Here is a 21,924-nt window from a genome sequence, read left to right as displayed (position 1 = left end):
TTCAGCATTACCATCCATATAGTGTTTAATAGCAGCAGCTTGTGTGCCAATCTGCATAAACCAACAGATAAGTGTGTGTGTTTGTTAGGAGGGGCTGTGAGGGTGCACATGTACTGTAGACCACAACTGCAGATAAAAGCCACAAACCCCCAAGTGACAGTGAATGTGACTTGAAGTGTCTGTTTCACAAACAGGTGTTGATTGGTTTACTTGGTGGAGGAGGAGCGATTGCTCTGGTGAGAGATTACACTCTCCTCTTGGTTGTTTAATTTCTCAGTCAGATGATGGGATGGCACAACAGATAACCAGAATGATAGCTCGGTTTCCCCCCTTACATAACAGAAAAGATGCATCTTTAAGTGCCAATGTAAAACAAATCCTCTCCTTGGGAATGCTAAAACTATGAATATATGTGTTGGTTTTTTCTGTCCTAAAAAAAAAGGCAAACAAACAAATAATGCTTGCACTGCTATGTTGTTGGGTGCCAGGTCTTTGCATCCTCTCCTGACGGCCCCGGGTTACTGATCTTCTGGGTGAAGAGCTGGGTGCCTGAAGTGGGACGGGCAAAGAGGAGAAACTCTGGCCCCGTCCCGTTCTCCACTTTTAATGAGCGCTCCGATCATGCTGGAGTAAAAGTCCAGGTGGAGCAGTTCAGCGCTTACACACACGCCCGCTGGTCCAAAATTGCTTTTCAATGAAAGAGTAAGGATTCGGGAAAACCAGCGCAGGGAATTACTTGTTTTTGACGCCTGGAGGACTATTTTACCTTCGCAGGTAAGTCCACCTTCATTGCTCTACGGAGATGAGGGTTTTGAGGAGAGAGCTACAAATCAGTTCCACATATATGAACTGGCGATTTTGTGTTTGCTGCTGCTGCGTGGCGTGAATGAATTATCCATTTTTTTAAATGATGCGTAATTGCGCGTAATTGATCTCAATTGAGTCCAAGCGAATTTTAGTACTTTTCATAATCAGGTCTGTAAGGCGTTTTAACCAACACTATATGAGGTTTGGGCGTTTTTAACTTATTTTTTTAAACTTTTCCTTTTGCAATGTATGAGTGGTTCATTTCAGCTGAGCTTGTGAGATTTGACAGGCTGCCCAAAATAAGCGTACCGCTGCTTAAATTCAATGTTTGTTTTACTTTCTGTTTATTTTTCTTAATTTTGACTTTTTTCTAGTAAACACCCCCTTTCTTCCTCCTAAAGTGAGGTTTTTAGCTGAATGAATTCAGCCATGTCATGATCATTCATACTGTAGCCTACAACCTCTCAGTGCTGATTATAGTATTGATCTGTGGAAAATGATCCAGCTTTTATTTATTTTTTTATCAATCTAGCCTAAGCTTTTACTTTGAAATTATTCATTTTGCCAATACATTAAGCAGGAAACCTGAGAAGTGAATTCTTCAGCTTTTGTTTTTATTTCTCATTTCTTCTCTTACATTGTGTTTGACATTTATTTGTGTATTCTTTCTGACATTTCTGTATGGTTTGAAAGAGCACAGGTGGTCTCTAATATGTCCAGCAGCAGACTACAGGCTCTGGCTTGCACTGAAGCCGGTGCCAAGAATTAAAGTAATTCAGCCTGTTCTGTGCTTGATAAACAAATACTGTCCCAGCAGCAGCCCAAAAGGCTACAGAAATGACCTTGTAGAGACATGTTGGCTTTCCTGTGTGTCTGATCTCTCCCATGGTTCATTAGTTGGCTTGTTGCTACAACACTTGGCACATCTAACATGCTTACAGTACATTTCTGACACCTGTGAATGCTGGGATTTAACACTCCCTGGCACTGGGTGTGTGTAAATACTGTCTCACTTCAGGCATGCCATCACTCAGGAACACTGCGAAACCAAGTTCAAGGCTGGCCATGATAATCAAATAAGCCTCAGTCCCCTTTAGTGCTTACCCTCATTGCATTTACACTGGTCACCCCAGACAAGGAATGTGGGTGCTGCTGAAATTGAGGAAGACTGAAATACAGTCATTTTGGCATGAAGCTGCATGGCCCTAAAGTTCACCATTACTTATGGAAAAAAACTTGTAGTGGGTGAAAATGTGAAATAATGACATTTTCAGTGTATTATCAGTATTATCAAATGCCTTCAAACACTTCTAAGGCTATGGTGCACCAGTTACAGGTGTGTGTGGTCATGCTTTGAGAACCCATTGTATGCTGGCCTTTGAAATAGGCACAGACAGCTACTGTACATCCTGTTTGCATTAAAGCCACTGTATACCTATGACACTCCTGTCAGGTGTGATTTTTATCATGCATTATCAGATTTCTGGTGCTTATGCATCCTGCAGGAGCTGAAAATGTTCATGCAACAGCAGACCACCAGGCTTTGCGCAAAACAGCTTGGCCTTGTGTAATCTTAGTTGAGGTTGCTTTGTGCGTGTAATCCACATTGTAGTAAGAATGTTATCCCGAATTGAATTGCGCTTTAATTCCTCAAACTATGTGACCTGTCTGAGCTGCTGGGTTTTAAAGTGACAGGCCCCTGCACAGAACCTTTCATCCTTTGCAGTGGCTGTGGAAATCATTTTGCTTATTTTTTGTACAATTTCTCATAGTTAATTGTCAGCATGCATGTTGAAAGTTTGTTTGATTTGTGTCCCCACCCAGCAGAAATGAAATGCTCAGTTTGCTGACGAATAAAGCATGATGGCACTGTAGAGGCCAGCTGAACCTGTGCTATAGGTACAACCCATGCCTCATCTAAAGTTTAACACAGGTGTATGCAAGATATGCAGCACCTATACAGTGATTTATGGTCGTGGCAAATAGCAAGTGTGAAAGCCACACATTGGCCCGTCTCCAAAGATATCTGAGCATGTGAAAAGTTGTCTAAGATCTCGGTCTCTGTTTGTTTATTTTTGATCCTAAGGTTGAATGTGTGTGTGGGTGAGAGATTGTGTCTCTGCAAGTCCCCTCAGGATCTATTATCTACTGTACAGGAAACTCCCCACAGTGTTTGTCAAAAGATATCATTTGCCCTGCATTTCATTGCTTTGAGAAGGAGGCATTTACAGGCTCACACTGAGAACACAAATTAAGAAGTCTCAAATTATTGTAATTTTTTGCACATTTCATTTCATTGCACATTCCTCTCTTAAAGGACTCTTCAGAGGAGCAGAGTCACTGAACAAAGGCTTCTTTTGGAGTATTTGTAGTCTAAAAGTAGCTATACTGTACATCGGGGAACATGGTGTTCACGGTTTAGATGTCCTCCCATGTGTATGACAGATCAGTTTTGTAGTTCCAATGAAGCGCGCTGACTCACCTCTCATATGCTGCAGGTCTGTCTCCTGTACTGTAGATGTACATATCTGTCCCAGCTTGTTCCCAGCCTCAGCTCTCTTCCCCCGCGAGGACAAATTGTAGTCCTGACTGTGCAGCAGTGATCTACCTGCCTGTCAAAGCACAACACTGGAAAAATCATGTCAGTGCTCATGAATGTCAGATAAAAATGTAGAGCCGCATTAGGGAAAGTCCTATCACTGCCAACTGCAGCTATAAAAAATTTTACCTTAACATGATATGCTATGTTTGCGGTGTGTATTCATGCTAAAACTACCATAATTAGATGAGAAATCATGCACTTCAATACACAACCAGCACCTCATACACACATTATGTAGAAGCTGCAATAGAGAACTGTGCATGGAAATAGCTGATGGAGGTAATTGTGAAAATGTACATGATTACACTGCACACTTACATTTACTAGCGTGGCAGGACTGTGATGCTTTATACCAATGTGATGAAGATCCAACACTGGATGTTATAGTTTAGGAGACAGGTGGTGAGTTTTAAAGGAATAGTTAAATATTTTGGGAAATGCACTTATTCACTTTCTTGCCGAGAGTTAGATGAAAAGATTCACACTTCATGTGAGCTGCCACTGAGCAGCTCACTGGAGCAGTTAGAGGTTAAAGGCCTTGCTCATGGGCACCTCAGTAGGGATTTTCCCCACCCAGATTTATCCTCCTGGTATCCAACCGGCAATCTTATAGTCATAAGTCAATTTCTCAGATAAGACAGGTGTATTTTTACATTGTGTTTTCATACTGCTAACATACACATCAGTCTGAATTGCATCACATCTGACCCTGCCTCAGATGTCGCTGTATGATCACATGATCAGATTGAACTTGCTGGTGTGTGGCGGTAGTGACAGACGTGACACTGCCCTTGTGGGAGGTACAGCATTCCTCTGTTAACAGAGAGGCCTCAGTCATCACCTCCCCAGTAAGGAGCTCCATCCCTTCACCTTAGCGCAGAGCAGGGACTGGGGTAGCTCTCATATTTAGTTCAAATTCCAACCTGTGTAAGAAGAAGTGAGATCATTACTACAACAGACCTGCAGCGTTTGGAATGACGTCTTGGCGACCCACTTCCGTTCCTGTTAATACAGGCTTCGACTTTGATTTATGTCTTTACATTTGTATAACTTTTGAATCTGAATGACAGACAAAAATACATTTTCTTTGTCTACTGTAAACAGACTATATTTTAAACTGGGATCCAGCTTGATGTGGTTGTTAGTGTCAAACAAAGAAGCCATCTGATTAAACACAGTTCCCAATTCCTTACATATTATATTATGTCTGTGTGTGCTCTCTAATTGAGTCTGACTCCATAGATAGAGGGAGGACTCTTACATCCCGTTTTGTCAGAGCCCAGATGTTTGCTGTGGAGCTTCTGATTAGTAAATACATTTGGCCTTTTGTAACCCAAATCATTAGAACAAGAGACAATGAGCTAAGCTGAAATACAATACTTATTTGACCTGACTGATCTTAGAAGTAGGTGCGACAATGTGAGTTACAATAAATGTTTTCAAAATGTTTAATATGCCTGATTAGCTTTACGGACGCTAGATGAGTCATTCAGAAAGTTACAGTCCACAGTCTGTCTGCTATTTATCCAAAAATCTCTGGAAAGTGTATCTTAGTGGCACAAGTTTACTCTGTCTTGTTTCCAGCTGACACTACAACGCTCTTCACACTCAGAAATGTTAACTTAAGTGTCCAAAGTAACTTTCAGCGGGTAAGCAGGAAGCAGGAAATTAGTTTCAGAAGAACATTGAGATTCTGCGGCTTCTCCTCTCTCTCTAAGGTTGGGTGGTTATACAAGGACACCTGGCTGACCTGCTGAACCAGCACACCACCCATCATGATGAGAGCATCACTCACTGCCATCTGCCTCGGTGAGCAACCAGTCTGTCTCTCTGCAGAAGGATGCTGGTTTTAAATATATCATCCATGACAACAATGTTTCATTTTTCCAAAATACTCTGGGTGCTATCTCCTTCAGAATCAGTTTTCTGTGCATTCACACCATCAAACAGCAGCGTCCACTGTCATAGAGGTCTTGTGTGTACAGTAAACACACTGATGATTATATTACTTTGTCTGCTATTATGTGAAACTCCCTCTGCCTCACCCGCAGCGCTCCTCCTGTCCTATGCTTGCTGTGCCAAGCCTAACGGATCAAAGAACAAGAAACCAAAGCAAGGTAGACATCATCAACAAGCAAGCCTGTAATCTCTGTCAGTCCCAGGGTTTTTGTCTTCACTGCATTCTCTTTTCATTCACTTATTCAAAAAATGTTGAATTTCTAAATTGTAACATAAAAGCTTTCAATATTTATTTATAGGCTGGAAACAAAATCTTATGATGAGATGTAATAATTATGATATTTTTATATAACATGATATAAAAATATATCTTATGATATAAAAAATGCAATTAATTCTGAATTAATCCCAGCTAGCATTGATTTGGTGATTTGCGGGCCAAAAGGTGTCTTGACATTTAGTTTAAAACTGGGCTAAAGTTGGTTGAAAAGTAAATTTTTTTTACATATAACGATTGCTCCTCCTGCGTTTCATTGATTCTATTTTAATGTGAAGCAGGTCCTAACTACACGTGGAAGTATAGTCGTTGCAATTAGGGCTGCAACTAACAATTATTGTCTCAATCAATCAATTAATCATTTGGTCCATAAAATGCCAGTGAATGTGAAAAATGCCCATCATGATTTCCTAAAGCCCAAAGTGATGTCATCAAATTGCTATATAGATAGATATGTATAGATATTCAGTACTTAACATTTGAGAAGCTGAACCTAGGGAATGGCCTTTTTGCTTGAAAAATAAAATAACTTACAATTATTTGATTATCAACATAGTTGTACATTATTGTTCTGTCAATCGACTAATTAACTGACTAATTCTTTCAGCTCTGTTTGCAGTGCTGTCGAAACAATGCTTATAGGTAGCCTCAACATCTAAAAAACAATCTTAACCTGTCTAAAATCCTGTCTTGAACCATCGTGCTCTTCTTCTTCTTCCTTCCACAGTTGTTCCAGCCATAGAGTGTGATGTCAGAGCAGGGAAGATCAATCTCCCAGAGTTCATAGCCAAATGTCCTGCACACTGTAAGGAGACAAAGCAGCAAGTCTATGGGACAGGCGTGTTCGCCTCCATCTCCAGCATCTGCAATGCAGCCATCCACAGGTTAACAGTGGAGTGAAGAATGTGAAATAAAGCTCATGTGAGATGCCAAAACTGTCTTTTTAACAGTTGCTTTTAACAATGTTGTGTCCACAGTGGCGTCATCACCAACACAGGAGGAAAGGTGATAGTGAGGAAGATGGCCGGGCAGAACATCTACAAAGGCAGCAACTCCAATGGAGTGCGCTCTCTGTCTCTACCTAAGTGGAGGGAGTCGTTTGTTGTGTCAGGTATTAATGATGAAGCAAACAATGTTAATCACAGTTCTTTAGAATTAGCCCTCCAACCAACAGCTGGCTCTGTTGTGTTTCAGTGGGGAAGCCCAAGAAAGGAGTAATCTATCCATCTACTCTGGACTACGTCCCTTCCCGACCAACCTACGTGAAAACAAGTGAGAGGAGGGTTATTTTTACAGAAATGCATCTTTTATGTAAATATGAATTTTAGTTAATTACATTTAGTTTGTCATTGAGTGGATTGGCGGATGCCCAGTGTTTCACAATGACAGGACAATCTGATTAGGAGCCAGTAAGCACTGATTTGTAACTCAAAAGATGTCTAGACATCTAGCTTCAAACTGAGTGAAATTTGGTTAAAAAGTGAAAGGTTGTTAGATGTCTAGACTACATATAATCATTATTTCAACATTCACTATATTTTAGCATATAGTTAGGACTTTTTTCACATTGAAATATAGTCATTGAAATGCTGCTGAAACAAAGTTAAATGTAACCCAGACATCTAGACATCTTTTGGCCTACAAATCACCAGATCAGTGCGAGACAAAAGGTTATTAGACGTCCCTGTGCTGGCATTTTGAACTACGCTCAGGTTGAATGAGGAGTTGAAGCGCTGCAGTCTGGTGAAGAATGTCAAGAATGCATTACTACACAGCGGTTACTGTAGACGCTCTTCCTCCCCGTCCATCCGTCTTGTACACGACCGCCTTCATCGGTCGTCTCCTTTCAGGTCAAAGGGAGGCCAAATCCCCTGCGGTCACCACAGCGCTGCCTACGACAACAGCACCTGAACCCACCACAACTACAACCCCTGAACCCACCACCACCACCACCACACTGGCTCCCACCACCACCACCACTACCACTACACCCCCACCACCACCCTCTACTATCAAGGCTCGAGCTGCTGTCCATAAAGTCAGGGATGCAGGTGATTTAAACAAACATACACATAAATCATACATAATTTTTGAATACATACATGTACAAAAAAACCGGTGTGCCGCTTAGCTGACATCTAACTAACAACATTAACAGCTTGTAGCTAGAAATGCTGTTTGCCAGAACAAGCCTTTATTTGTGTGCAACTGAGTGATGAAGATGAATGATTGCAGCTGGTAATTACAAGTCACAACTGCAATTATGACAAATTACAGCTGGTCTGTGATGAAGTTACGGTGCTGTTCAGTTGCTTGACTCACTGACTGACTTAACTGTACACTTGATCACCAGACCATTCATCACTCTTATTAAATGAAAACATTATTAGATGGTAATTACTGTGAGTCATCTGCCCTGTTTTGGATAGAAATGCAGCTACAGTGAGTAGACAATGCTGCAGTATCTTAAGGTATGTGTGTACATGAGATGGGCTGTGTGCCAGACAACCTACCAACCATTTCTCTCTCCTTCATTTTTCTGTAACATTATCTCTCCCCTCTCCATACTGGCACCCCATTTGTCTTTCTTCTATCTAGGCAGCAGTCACCCATACCTCGCCTCTGTGGCAGCCGCAAGTTCAAGTAAGTGAAACAAAGCAAACAGGGGTCAACAAGGTTTTTTTTTTGTTTGTTTTTTTTTTTGGTGGCATGAGGGGATGCGGCAGTGTTGCTTTACACTGGGATGTGAAGGAACATGTGTTTACATCATGGGGTGTTTGCTTCACACCAGTCCTCTGGGAATAGTGTGCATCGGGATTCTTCATGTATTCTGGATTAAAGGTATCGGTCCTGTTTACAAAGCAAGTTTGTCTTTAGCAACGACACAACTTGTGTATTTAATAAGTCAGTTCAGTTAACTTGTTTTAAGCCAACAACTTAAAACAGTAAGGCCATGACCTGGGCTATTGGTTTATACTAAATCCAAAACTATGTTGAATTTACATTACAATTTTATTTGTCTGAATTTGCCCACACTCTTTTATTCTCAACACTGGTACAGGACAGTCACAGAATGGTCAAGGAAAGAGTTTCAGCCAAGGTATGTCAATACTCTCTCTGATTCTGCAGCTCTTTGAAAGTCCTGTACACCACATATAACAAGTCAAGTTTAACTAAACCATGGCATTTCTTCAAAGTATTCAGAGGAAGTGCCTATCCGAACAGATTCCCACAACGTGCCAGTGCAGGTAAACCAAGCTTCCTGATGTGTCTTTTTTCAATCTACCTTAGCCAGAGATTGTATCAACATTTGCTCTTTCCTCTGTCTTTCTTTTGTACTGACATACATAACCTCTGTATGGCATCTCTGCTTTGTATGTGTACAGCTGCTTTGAAAGACTTTTACTAGTCTTCCATTGCAGGGCCGGACCAGGTTGTTCTGGAGAAGCCCAACTTCTTTTCTGTTGTCTTTAAAGTAAAATACCACTGAATTATAGGATTCAGCTATGTTCAGTCTGTATTAGCAGGCATTTATTACCATTTTCACTTGAATATAATGTTATGTTTCAGTGAGAATGAATTTTTAACAAGAGTCTACAGCCATGCTAGCAGCTCTGTGAGTCTGTACTTGGCTGTGCTAAAATGCTAACATCGGCATGCTAACATGCTCACAATCACAATGCTAATATGCTGATGTTTAGCAGGTAATGTCCACACACTATAGCATATAGCACTGACGCAATAATAGGTTAACTTCACCCAGTACCCATCGGTAGAAAACCACCCAAGACAAGGATCCAGTAACCCAACAGTAATATACAACTAACACTCACACTGAGTCAATTTTAAATCCAGTGATATTTAGTCTGTACCATGTTCACCATCTTATTGTAGCGTGTTAGCATGCTAATATTTAATAATTAGCACAAAACACAAATTAGAGCTGAGGCTGATGGGAATGCCATTAGCTTTGCAGGTATTTGGTTATAAACCAAAGGATTGGACAAATTAAAATGTTGTCCTGATGGTGGTGCTAAATGAAAAATCAGAGGATCACCAAAGTCATTATAGGATTCATCCTCAGGGCACCATGAATTTCTGAACCAAATTTAATGGCAGTCCATCCAAAAGTTATTGAGATTCAGTCAGGACTAAAGTGGTGGACCGACAAACTGACATTGCCATTCCTAGAGCCACACTGCTAGCATGACCAATAAAATTGGAAATCTGAGAATATGAGACATTTTTCAATACGTATGGGAATACTTTCTACTTCAGTGCTACTATAAAACAATTATCATTTGCCTGTGTGATCACCCAATCTATCTACAATAACTGTTAAAGGAGAATCTCCAGCCAGTTAATCTTGATGTCATCAATGATCACATTTGTTGCACAGATCTGATTTAAACTTTTGTTCTAGAGATGCTCATGTTCATCAGTACTAAAGTTGCCATCCAAACTGGTATCATTTTCTCTTTTCTCCATTACAAAATGAACACACTGTATCACTGTGCAATTTGTTACGGTCATCATACAATATATAGTCTTTTATCTGCCTGTGCAGATCAACAGATGAATGTTATTTCATGTTGTCTCATAATACATTTGTCTCCCAATCTTGGTCCCAGGTCTGCGTAGACCAGAGGCAGGGTCAGCTATCAGGAGACAGCCATCTTCTCCAGTTGGCCCAGGTCAGCCTCATCATTAGCATACACACACACACACACACATAAAAACAGAGTAACAAAAAGATAGGCATGGTGGGACTGACAGGGAATGCAGGTCAGGGAGACAGATGTCTTTGTTGGAACAAGAATCCAGGAGACGCAGACCGCTGTAAGTCCGACCCTCGTATCCACACCCATAAGCCCCTGTGATCTTCACCCCAGGGTCACCACTAATCCACTCCATCAAGCATCTCAGCTAACATTCCTTTCACGATAACCACTGTTCTCTGTCATCAGGCACATCTTCTTATTCATGTTTTCATTTTCTGAGATGAAAAGAGGCAAATGAAGGCAAGTTAAGGCCTGTAAATATGCACAGCATATATCCTTTTGTTTTTTGATATCATGCTGCGGAGAAAATGCCTTCAACTTCACTCAAAGCAAAACAGCTGGGCTGCATTTGTGGATGGAGCCCCCCCCCCCACATGAAGCTCTCTTCTGCCCCCCCTCCTTCTCCTCTGTTATTCTCTCTGCCTGTTTCTCATTGCTACAAACAGCTTTTAACAGGGTTCAGCCAGCCCCACCCGAGCGAACTCCAACCATGAGCCAGTCCAACCCTGGTAAGTATCTCCAAACCCTGAGTGAGAGTCCTCAAACACACTAGCAGACACACTCACGGACATAGATAAGTAGACAGGTCTGATCAAACAGGGGAACGACTGGGACAAATAAAGCCTGAAATGTTTTATAAAGGAGCACTAATGTTTCTGTGGGATGTTGTGGTTCAATGCGTGACCAGTCCTCTATAAACGACGAGCAGAAATGCAATTACGACTTTCACTGTACCTAACGAGCAGTGATTATGGTGATATGCCTCAAAGATGTGACGATGTGATATCATTGTCCTGAATTCATGTTGTGCTGTATCTCCACTATTCGCAAAGAGACAGCAGCAAACTCTCAACTTTCTCTTTTAGATAAGACCACGATGAGAAACGCACTCTGTCAATGCTTTAATAACATCTTATGACAGATACCATCTGGTCTGGCCTCTACCCCTCCCTTGTAAATGCTTGCAGAGAAGGAGAGAGACATGAAAGCAGAAGCACCGGGTTGCCTGGTGCTGCTCCCAGAGAGCCGTATGACCCAGTCCACAGCGCTGCAGGATCTGGGTCCACTCTCCAGCCTGTCAAGAATAGAAAGCTCTCGCCATTCAAACCAGGCTAGGTTTGGCTCACTGAGGAATGCACTTCTGTTTTCGCTTCTGTGGAATGTAAAACCATGGATCCCTAAAATAAGACAGAACTATATCCATTTAAATGATGGTTGATTGTATTATATGATTTCTAGAATGCAGTGTGAGCTAGTGCATCATTTATCTGACTGACCTGTTTCTGCTGAGACTTAAGTGTAAAGTATCTAATCGGTGCAGAGAGCAGCTATTCAGATTGGCACTTTGTGGATAATATGTGTGTAAAATGTGATACTTTATTTATCCCCTTAGGGAAATTCTTTAAGCTTGAGGTCAGAAGTCAGAGGTCAGGATCAGCTACATAGCAGCGCCCCTGGAGCCGGCAGGAATTCAGTGTTTTACTCCAGGACACTCCAGCAGGGTGGATGCTTGCAGACATTTATGAGTTGAAGGGTCTTCTCCCCACTCTCTTTGCCACTCGGCTGCCCCAAACAGATGTTTGAATTTATTGCTCAGCTTTCTGGAAATGTTACAATCCAGTTTAGCCTCGCATTTGTGAGATGTGCCCACTTAACAACCACAAAGGTTCATGAAAACCCGCTGTAAATGATGTTGAGATTCTGTAGGGTGTTAAAATGCAAACAAATTTATTTTATGACTTTCAGAGAAATTGCAATTACCAATGTTCCTTCAGACATATTGCAGACTGAGTGAACTACAACCCAAGGAGTTGGATCAGTATCCCCGATCCTGCTCTGACTTTTTGGCCGCAGTGATCACTGAGGTGGCTATGATCAGGAGAGTTAAACTCAATCCTTTTAAAGCACCTGTTTCATCAGAAAAAACAACACTACTGTCTGCTGTATAGTGTTGTGCCTTTGACCAGCAGCAGATTAGGCTAATCTCTGTGTCCTACTATCTACACTGTCCCCGGTTTGACATCAACTTTAGAATAATACTCCCACGCTTCGCTGAGCTGCTGGCTGGACTCTCCCAGCCCGTCCCAGTCAACAAAGGCCCTGCTCACTAGCTGTCACAGGATGGGAACCACAGAGCCCAGGCTGTGTGTTTGTGTAAGCTACCTATCCACCACGGGGAGGGGTTAACTGGAGTGTGTTGTCATGGCGCAGTCAGTTTAGACAGAGGTGATGCACTGTTATGGTTTTGCTCAGCTGTTTGGGCTTCTAGTGTTCAATCACATTTCAATTAACCTTGAGCCATGCAAGAGTCTGGTCGATTAAACTGCCTGATGTTTTTGCCACGTTATAAGATACAACTTTGACTCTATGTGAACAAATTGTGATGCCAAGAGGAGCAAGTAGAAAACAGAAAAATGAGAAACACCTTTTCTCAGAGAGTTGTGCTTCCTCTGTCTCTCTACCCTGCAGGTAGAAAGAGTGGGGCTAAACTTCACTAAAACAACCTCTAGTCGCTCAGTCACTGTCTGTCTGAGTGACTACTGTATGTTTAGTGTCTGACTCAAGGCTGAACATCTTGTGCATACCCCACTAATAACGTGGCAGGGTTAGTGGAGGTCACAAGTATGCTCCTCCTTGTTGCTTGTCCTGAACGCAGCTTTCTAATATTCCCCTGCACAGCTTTTCCCAGAAGGGATTGGGCGCCCCCCTCCTTTCCTCGTTCTGATTGGTTCCCTGGTGCACGACAACCAGCAGGTACCAAATACAAAATAGATCATCCTTCTTTAACAATTCATGAAAATATTCTAATTTGAATGTAAATGTCTTCTTTAATGTTAAAACTGACTTTTCACCAATACCATTCAACACTTTTGAATGGTATTGGTGCAATATTATATATAATAAAATGGTTTCTGATAAGGTAGGTGTTACGATGACCATGCTCAAAAAGCTTTTCATATTTCTAATTGTAAGTCTACAATCTTTTAATTTATTAATCCAATGACAAATATGTGGTTTTGCAATGAAGCATTTTAGGTTGCAAATAAATGACTGAATATGATAAGTTATCTTATTTCTGGTTGTTCATGGTCCCAAACACATGTTGTATCATACTATTAGATTAAGGTGTCAAGTTAACTTAACCTCTACTGAGCTAAAGGCTAACGTGAGCACACTAACATGGATGTATTAAGAGAGAGTCTTCTTATAATACATCCATCTTTCACAATGACAATGCTAATACGCGGGTATAATGTTTACCATGTTCACCACCACCTGTGTTAGCATGCTAACATTTGCTAATTAGCACTAAATACAAAATTTAGCAGAGGCTGATGGGAATGTCATTAGTTTAAGGAAGCATTGAGCTAATAACCCTTGTAGTTGCTGATGCCTCCACCTTCTCTGCTGTACATTCAGATGTTAGTTATGCAGCTCCAGACTCAGGATACACGTGGAGTGAGACAGACACACCTGAGATTACAGGTAAGTCAACTCCCTCGAAGGCAACGCAGCATGACAGTTTGCCCCCCTTCAGAGCAGCAGGTTACTACACTTTGTATCCATTTGTGTTGCATGTCCAAACACAGCATGCTTGTGTGACTGATACAGTTAGGTATCTGCTGACCATGTATGTGTTGAATTGGCTCCATCTGTAAGTACATGCAACGTGTCTCTCAGGACATTGTGTTTACATGCCATCTGCCTGCCATATGAGAGATTCCTGTGAAGTGTGGAAGAGAAGAGCATAGGACAGGTTTATCGTTTGTGCATGTGAGAGAGAGACACTGTGAGGTGATAATTCTGCACAAAGCCATTGTTTTCACTGGTCTGGGATTGGTTGGGAAGAATATGTGACCAATCACAACCATGGAAATGTGTGCTTTTCCCTCTGAAGTTCATTGTGGGAATACTAACAGGTTTCACAACATCCTCCTCTAGCTCGGGATCACAGGCCTGATATCTCAGAATATGAGCGCTGGTTTTATAACTTTGGACCGTACCGTAAGTGTTTTTCTATTCTATTTATTGGGAACTAACAATTCCTGGGTTCCAGGTTTTATACTGTCATAAGAATGGATTGTGATTCTGTAGATATAAAACCTGTTTGTCTGTTTTCTCTCAGTGACACAACACTTCACACAACTTCCCATATATGACCACACTCATGTTATTCCCATTTTATTTTCTGACACAGGACTACTTTTAGTCCTGTGTTTAAATTAAATTGGTTGTGCCATTGTCATTTTACACATTGCACATTGCCTTATTCGGTAAGTTATATGGAGAATACCCTAAAGTAAATAATAAAAGGAATTTATACACGCTCAGAATTTGGCAATGACACTTAAAGGAATAGTTAGACAGTTTGGGAAATATGCTTATGTGCTTTCTTTCCGAGAGTTAAATATGAAGCTACAGCCAGAAGCCAGTTAGCTTAGCTTAGCACAAAGACAGGAAACAGGGGTACACAGCCTGTAGCCTGGCTCTGTCTGAAAGTTACAAAATCCACCTACATATTGTTTTTACACTTTGATTTTTGTACAAATTTAACAAAAGAAATAACAAGTTTATTAGTAGGCTTTATCTACACAGGCTGTGTAGTGAAAGCAACACGTTAGCAAAGCAGTAGCAGCTTTAGCTCAGTCCACCGTTTGTCTACACAGGATGCGTTCAGGCACAGCATTGATAGTACATCATCCATGTTTTGACAGCGCTTAGAGCCCAGCACACAATCACTGTAGTTAAGCACGTAAAACAGAAGAAAATAGAGTGAAAATACACTTTGGGTTGGGGCTACACACGTCAGACAGCTGTATTGATTAAAATAGAAGCGTGCGAGAGACAACTGAAAAACACGGTTGAAACACCACCTGTGTAGACAAGTCTTTACCTTTGGACTGAGCTACACTAGCTGTTTCACCCTGCTTCTAGTCTTTATGCTAAGCTAGGCTAATAATGGTCCTAGTCCATACTTAGTAGTATCGATTTTCTCATCTAACTCTCGGCAAGAAAGCGTATTTCCCAAAACTATTCCCTTAAGGTCTTTGAAAGGAAAACATATTTTATTTATTTTCAGTCACAGCTTTCACACAAAAAATACAAACCATTTACAATATGGCCCATTGACAAGACACAAAAGGGCACGCAAAAAGCCCTCACTTTCAGATTACAGGCCATGGTTCCATCTGTTTGATGACACAGCCGAGTCTCCAAATCTAAGTAGAAGGGACACGGTTTGGAAAAGCGAGTGACTGAGCAATTTCCAGCATGCACCATAAAAATGCCACCACACAATTAACCCAATGAAACATGGAGCCGGTGGGAGCGGGCTGTAATGCCATGGTGTCTTTACATTTGTTTCATATGTGTCACATTCTGTCATCACTGATGTCTTTACTTTTAGTGCCTCGCTCCACTGACTCAGATGGCAACCGGAAAGTGCCATTCGATACAACCCATACTAGAGGTGAGCAGTGGTTACCATGGCTACAGACACCTGCTTTATCTTTTTAATTCTGATTAGAGCAGAAGTATTTTCCATTTATAATAATAATTAGAATAATAGCTTGCATTTTTATAGCGCCTTTCAGGGGACCGAAGGACACTTTACAGTAGAAAGGCAGTCAAAACAAGTAACACAAGAACATAAAATGATAGTAGCAATGTTTGCCGGGGATAACAGAGTTAATTAAGTCCATAGGTCTTGGTGAAGAGGTAGGTTTTCAGGAGTGTTTTGAAAATGTCCAAAGATGCAGCATTGCGGATCACTGGCTGGAGAGAGTTCCAAAGGGTGGGTGGGGGCTGCCACACTGAAGAAGAGATCAAGAAACCTCTTTTTGTAGAGCTATATTGATAGGTGATGTTAATTAGTTACTTGCTGCTTTGTGATAAAAATGTGCTAATGCTGAGCTTGTATATCATCTATGCAGTGGAGCCAGTGGATGCCTGGAAGCCAGAACCAAACCTTTATGAATCAGGTGAGATGGCTTGCACTACTCCTTTTTCTGCCCCCCAAACGAGTCACTTTGCCAGTAAATCCTCACTTCTGACTGTAAGTAACCAACCAAACCAAGGCTATCCAAGGAAAAGCATCTGGGTTTCTGCTCAGCCTGTAATTGTAGGGATTTGGAGTCAAATGGCATGGTTGCTTGAGGATAAAATCAGTTCCTGTTTGGCATAACTTTTGCCACAACAAATACTGGCTAAGATTTGGGATATCTGGAAAGTGGACGGCTGCAAATGTCCCTTGTTCAGTGGAAAGTGCACCAAACAAGCTTTCAGGTTGCTTCTGCAAAAGTAGACATTTTCTCTTTCTTTGTAGTAAGAGAGTAGAAAATTTAGGAAGATATATTTCCTTGACAACACATGATTAAATTGCCCTAGATGGTGAAAATATGATTATTGTCAATTGAATCTTCATCATCATCCCATATGAATGCTGTATGATTAAATAGGATGGGATCAGGTTTTTTATAATTTTGAGAATGCATATGTCAGTGATTATTAAAGGACACAAATTGAAAAGTCTTCTTTACAGTATAAAGCCTAAAGATATTAGCATAATAGCAGAATTATGCTTTAAAGACTTGTGTGTTTCTTGATTTTCAGGCTTCAACATGAGGGAGCAAGAACCTGTACCCAGAGCACCTGAGCCTGTGTCACAGGGAGACCCAAGTATGTCCTTTATACTTCTTTAATACCACTATGCATAGAATTTATTTTTATTATTGTATCTTTCAAATTATGAGTTATCGCCAAAGATTTTGACAATCCTAGTGAAAATTGGTGCAGAGTATTCATTCCAGTGTCCCCGCGCCAAAATCTGTGGCGTGCATTAAAGGTACCCTGTAGAATTTTTTCTGTAATGTTCACGTTCAGTGTTTCTCACTAAAACACATTGTATGTTTCCTTGAGTCCTAACAAATGTGTTGAATGGATTTCCTTCCTCATAAAACATTTGCAAAGACAATTTTTTGAACTGCATTAAATCGCATTGTTTGCATACATGTTTGCTAGCTAGCAGTCTTCCCTGCCTTTGCTAGCTCATTGCTATGTTTCGACACCAATTGTCAATCAATGAAAGAGCAGGAAGCCATCGGCAGGAATGCGTAACACATCACCCATGTGCTTGTACGCATGCACGACATAAACAAAACGGGTGCCCACAGGTAAAAACATTGCTCTAAACCACTACCAGTGGTCAAAAACTACACAAGGCACCTTTAATATCTGCCACATTGACCTTTTTGCTACTGCTGCTGCAGGGCATAAAAATTTCACACATTATGGCTTTAACTGATTAAAAATGTATTACCAAACACATTATTGAATCTGTTGTAACCTTGTGGCGTGTCCTGTGTTTGCAGATTGTAAGGTGGACCTGGCCTTCCTGATGGATGGGAGCTGGAGCATTGGGAAGAGGCGCTTTAAGATCCAGAAGGACTTCCTGTCTGAGGTGGCCCAGGCCATCAATGTGGGTGTAGCTGGACCCATGATGGGCCTCATTCAATATGGGTAACCTCACTATTCCTGTTGTCTTACTATGTACCATTTTTAGATAAGAAAACACAATGTGATTGCTTGTTGTTTTGTCTGAAGGGATGACCCTGTGACAGAGATCAGTCTGAAGTCTTACTCCAACTCCAGAGAGGTGAGGTCAGCCATAGATAAGGTTGTTCAGAAGGGAGGCCTCTCCAATGTGGGTGAGTGACCCGCTGTTAGCTGCCAGCTACAGTAAATGCCTACAAACACAAGTGTGAAAGTGAAAGGGGTGCCATTATCACAAGGTTTACTACCCAGGCACATTTTCACATGCAAGGATGGAATTAAATCTAAATTTGCTGCGAGACACTGTTACATAATTACAGTCCTGCTTCTGTAAGCCGTGTTTTTCCTCTGCTCTGACCAAAAAGCATTTGGTTTGGCATTTTTTACCAGCCCATGGGGGTCGGCTTTCAGAGGACAAGTGCTGTTTTTCCACTTTGCTTGGTGCGTCAGCATGTATCCACTGCCACATGTGTCTTTATGACTTGCTAAATTTTGCATTCACATATAAATAGTGTTGTTTGTGTTTGCTCAGAAGTGCTCTCTAATCATACAACAGTGTGAGTGGGTGTAAAAGCTTCTATAGTCTCCAACAGAGCCTCTCCATTCCACCAACAAGACCATGACAGACTAAATGATGGGATATCACTATTTTTGTAATGACATACAGTCAAAGCAACACTCTTTGTACAGAGACATACAAAATAGACCGGCTATGTAAAGTTTTTATATGGCATACAGTAGTTATTATATAAAAATCTCAGTCCATTAAATGTACATAATGAGCACTTTTATATTTTTCATTTCATATTCTACAGTCCATGTGTATATTTATTCATTTGTTGAGTGACAACTTTTGTGAATAACATATTGGTTCTACTTCCTCAACTTGTCTTTTCCCGAATGCATTCCTGCATTTCAACCACAGACTTGGATATAAAGTGGATGTAGCATCATTTTAACTGTCTCCCTGCTGCCACCTGGTGCACTGACAGGAAAGGCCCTCACCTACATCAACAAGCAGTACTTCAGTGAAGCCAGTGGAAATCGAGGGGGAGCTCCTAACGTGGCTGTGGTGTTGGTGGACGGCTGGCCCACAGACAAGGTGGAGGAGGCATCTCGGCTCGCTCGGGAGTCTGGCATCAACATTTTCTTCGTCACCATCGAGGGCCCTGATGACAACGAGAAACAAAACTTGGTTGAGACCAACTTTGTTGACAAGGTGAAGTATTGTCACAGAGGTGTGTCAGTGCTTCATTAAAACACGCCAGCTTGAAACAAAGTGTGTCCTTCGTCCCACAGGCTGTGTGTCGTACAAACGGCTTCTTCTCCCTGCCCGTGACCAGCTGGTTTTCTCTGAGGAAGGCTGTGCAGCCCCTGGTGAAGAGAGTGTGTGACACAGACCGCCTGGTGTGCAGCAAAACCTGCCTCAACGCCAACGACATCGCCTTTGTCATCGACGGCTCCAGCAGCGTGGGAACTGGCAACTTCCGCACGGTGCTGCAGTTTGTGGCCAACATCACGCGGGAGTTTGAGATCTCTGACACCGACACACGGGTCGGAGCTGTCCAGTACACCTACGAGCAGAGGCTGGAGTTTGCCTTCGGCCAGTACAACAACAAGGCCGAGCTACTGAATGCCATCAAACGCATCAACTACTGGAGCGGCGGGACCAGCACTGGTGCTGCCATCACCTACGCCGCAGAGCAGCTTTTCAGCAAATCCAAGCCCAACAAACGCAAGATCATGATGGTCATTACAGATGGGCGCTCCTACGATGACGTCAGGGCACCTGCACTGGCTGTCCATCGCCAAGGTTAGAGGTCAACCACAACAGAATCTGAAAAATAAGGAGATTTTAGGCAGATAAGGTCAAGTCAAGCAGTGGTTATGTCCTTGCATCTAAAAACATTTTCAATCCTCACAAAATAAAATAACAAAATGCATGATAATAATCTAAAAACTTTAGCTCCTCAACAGAAAAAGGCTTTGAGCCAGAATCAACAATATAATTATACAAAAAGTAGTTTCCTCTGGTGTGTGTTTGATGTGACAAACATATGTGAGGCCCGTGTGTGTAATCTGCTGTCCCTTCCTGTGATCTAGGTGTGATCGCCTACTCCATCGGCATTGCCTGGGCAGCCCAGGATGAGCTGGAGTACATCGCCACAGACCCCGACAAGGAGCACTCCTTCTTCGTGGACGAGTTTGACAACCTCTACAAATTTGTACCCAAGATCATCCACAACATCTGCCAGGAGTTCAACTCCCAGCCCAGAAACTGAGGGCGGACGGGCGGAGGGGAGGTGTAGAGAGTGACATTGTGATCTTGGGCTGTCTTAACAGAGCACTGATTGTAAATTTACTCACTCTGTTGCCCAGATGGCGGTGCTGGATTGGCTGCAGTGCCCCATATTTGAACAGGGAGGGGGTTTGAATTTAGGTGAGGTGATTGTGGGTTTGGACAAAACAAATCTTAAAGTGAATTAGCATTCGGCCCCAAATATACAGATGGTGCTAATGGTAAAGGGTTTGCATACACAGTGACATATTGACATCTCATGTACACTGTGGTGCCACTTGTTCTCTGTTGGTGCCATAAAAAGAACAGAGTATTCCTAATCATTTAATAATGGAACTAATAAGTGTGTGTAAAGGGTTTATAACTCGTAACAAAGGGTTTTATTAATGTTAATAACTTATTTACTAATGCTTTATAGATAAGTTATAAGCTATTAATCAGAACAACATTTGGGTTGCCAGATTGTGAAATATCCCCTTAGATGGTGTTAATCCTCCTCTGGCATGAAACCCCTATTTGTCTTTTTAGCTTTTTTTAGTTCATCATGCAAACCTCTCCAATGCACCATTTGACCTCTGACCATCTGGAAAAGAGCTACATAACATGTAGATCAAAATTAATTTGTTAACAACTTTTCAGCGTTCACTAACTGCTGATTTGATGGATTGAATTTGTAACTGCAAGCTTTTAAAAGTAAGCGACATGCTGGAGAAGCCAAAGGGATTTTTCACAACTTTCGCAACCAAAAAGCTGTTCTTCAATAAAGCAGTAGTAAATAATTCATCAACATTAATAAAGCCCTTAAGTACAACTTATAGAACCTTCATAAAGGGTGCCTTATTGGGAAGTGGTACCAAAATGATATATAAAGCTACCTTACTGGGATATGGTCCTTGCAGAGAAATGTAGATTTAAAGCATGCCTAGCACTTCCTTTAATGGCTTAACCTACTTCATAAACTTAATAATATGGTGCTTTTTATATAATTCTCTGTAAAGAGGATATACTTTCTTAGAATTTGGTGCATTTTGATCTTCCTAATAGGAGAAATTTGATAGTAGGGACATTGTTAAAGTTCCTCTCAAAGACTATGGTGCTGTTGGTATAAGTGGTAGTTGAAATGAGGCTTATGTGCAACCAACAAGTGGACGTGAAAGGCAAAACAGCAACACGGAACAAAGAAGTGGACTGAAATGAGGAAAGAGGAGCTTGTATATCTCTGTATAGAGTGATGGCAGATCATGAATTTGCTTCTCTGGAATGAGAGCAATTCATCTCATCACTCGTTTTCTAATAGTGTGGTTGCTTCTAACATTGCAGGCATTTCTCAGTTTTGTTGAAAGAGTATTTATGATTTTCTTCCTGTTTTGTCCTGTTTGTACATATGCATATTAAAGATCTTCCGCTAATAATGGTCAGATAATTGATCAATAATTTTTTTTTGCAATTTTTAATAAAATAAAGAAAATGAAGAGAACTTAAAATGGCTTTCTCCTGAATCTTTTGTTGATCCAATTGCCGCAATTTGTGCCAAAAATCGCACTCGGATTCTTAACTCAGTCGAACACACATAAATGACATACATATTTTTAGATTCAGTGTGACTTGTACTTTCTGTGGATATCATTATCTCAATGTCCATTGTGAA

At 41.3% G+C, this 21,924-nt stretch overlaps 1 protein-coding gene across 5 annotated transcripts; it reads left to right on the top strand.

Annotated features, from left to right (window-relative positions):
• The first annotated feature begins 300 nt into the window (after positions 1-300).
• On the top strand, positions 301-21,760 carry vit (vitrin). 5 transcript variants are annotated; one of them, XM_044214993.1, is made up of 23 exons: positions 301-774; positions 5,128-5,218; positions 5,461-5,526; positions 6,373-6,529; positions 6,623-6,756; positions 6,840-6,917; positions 7,496-7,696; positions 8,244-8,288; positions 8,707-8,745; positions 8,843-8,893; positions 10,277-10,339; positions 10,873-10,935; positions 13,106-13,180; positions 13,847-13,912; positions 14,369-14,431; positions 15,834-15,896; positions 16,360-16,407; positions 17,039-17,104; positions 17,797-17,944; positions 18,029-18,132; positions 18,970-19,196; positions 19,277-19,790; positions 20,081-21,760. In XM_044214993.1, the coding sequence occupies exons 2-23, from the start codon at positions 5,185-5,187 to the stop codon at positions 20,257-20,259; spliced, it is 2,484 nt and encodes an 827-aa protein (XP_044070928.1). In that variant the 5' UTR covers positions 301-774; positions 5,128-5,184; the 3' UTR covers positions 20,260-21,760. The 5 variants fall into 5 exon arrangements, with proteins under 5 accessions (XP_044070928.1, XP_044070930.1, XP_044070931.1 ...); XM_044214995.1 differs by lacking the exon at positions 10,873-10,935; XM_044214994.1 differs by lacking the exon at positions 14,369-14,431 and having other exon boundaries at positions 302-774.
• Positions 21,761-21,924: the final 164 nt, after the last annotated feature.

This window comes from Siniperca chuatsi, linkage group LG11 (assembly GCF_020085105.1).
Source record: "Siniperca chuatsi isolate FFG_IHB_CAS linkage group LG11, ASM2008510v1, whole genome shotgun sequence".
Taxonomy (NCBI): Eukaryota; Metazoa; Chordata; class Actinopteri; order Centrarchiformes; family Sinipercidae; genus Siniperca; species Siniperca chuatsi.
Note: the sequence above shows the minus strand (reverse complement) of the source record. Positions and strands in the feature narration are given on the sequence as shown.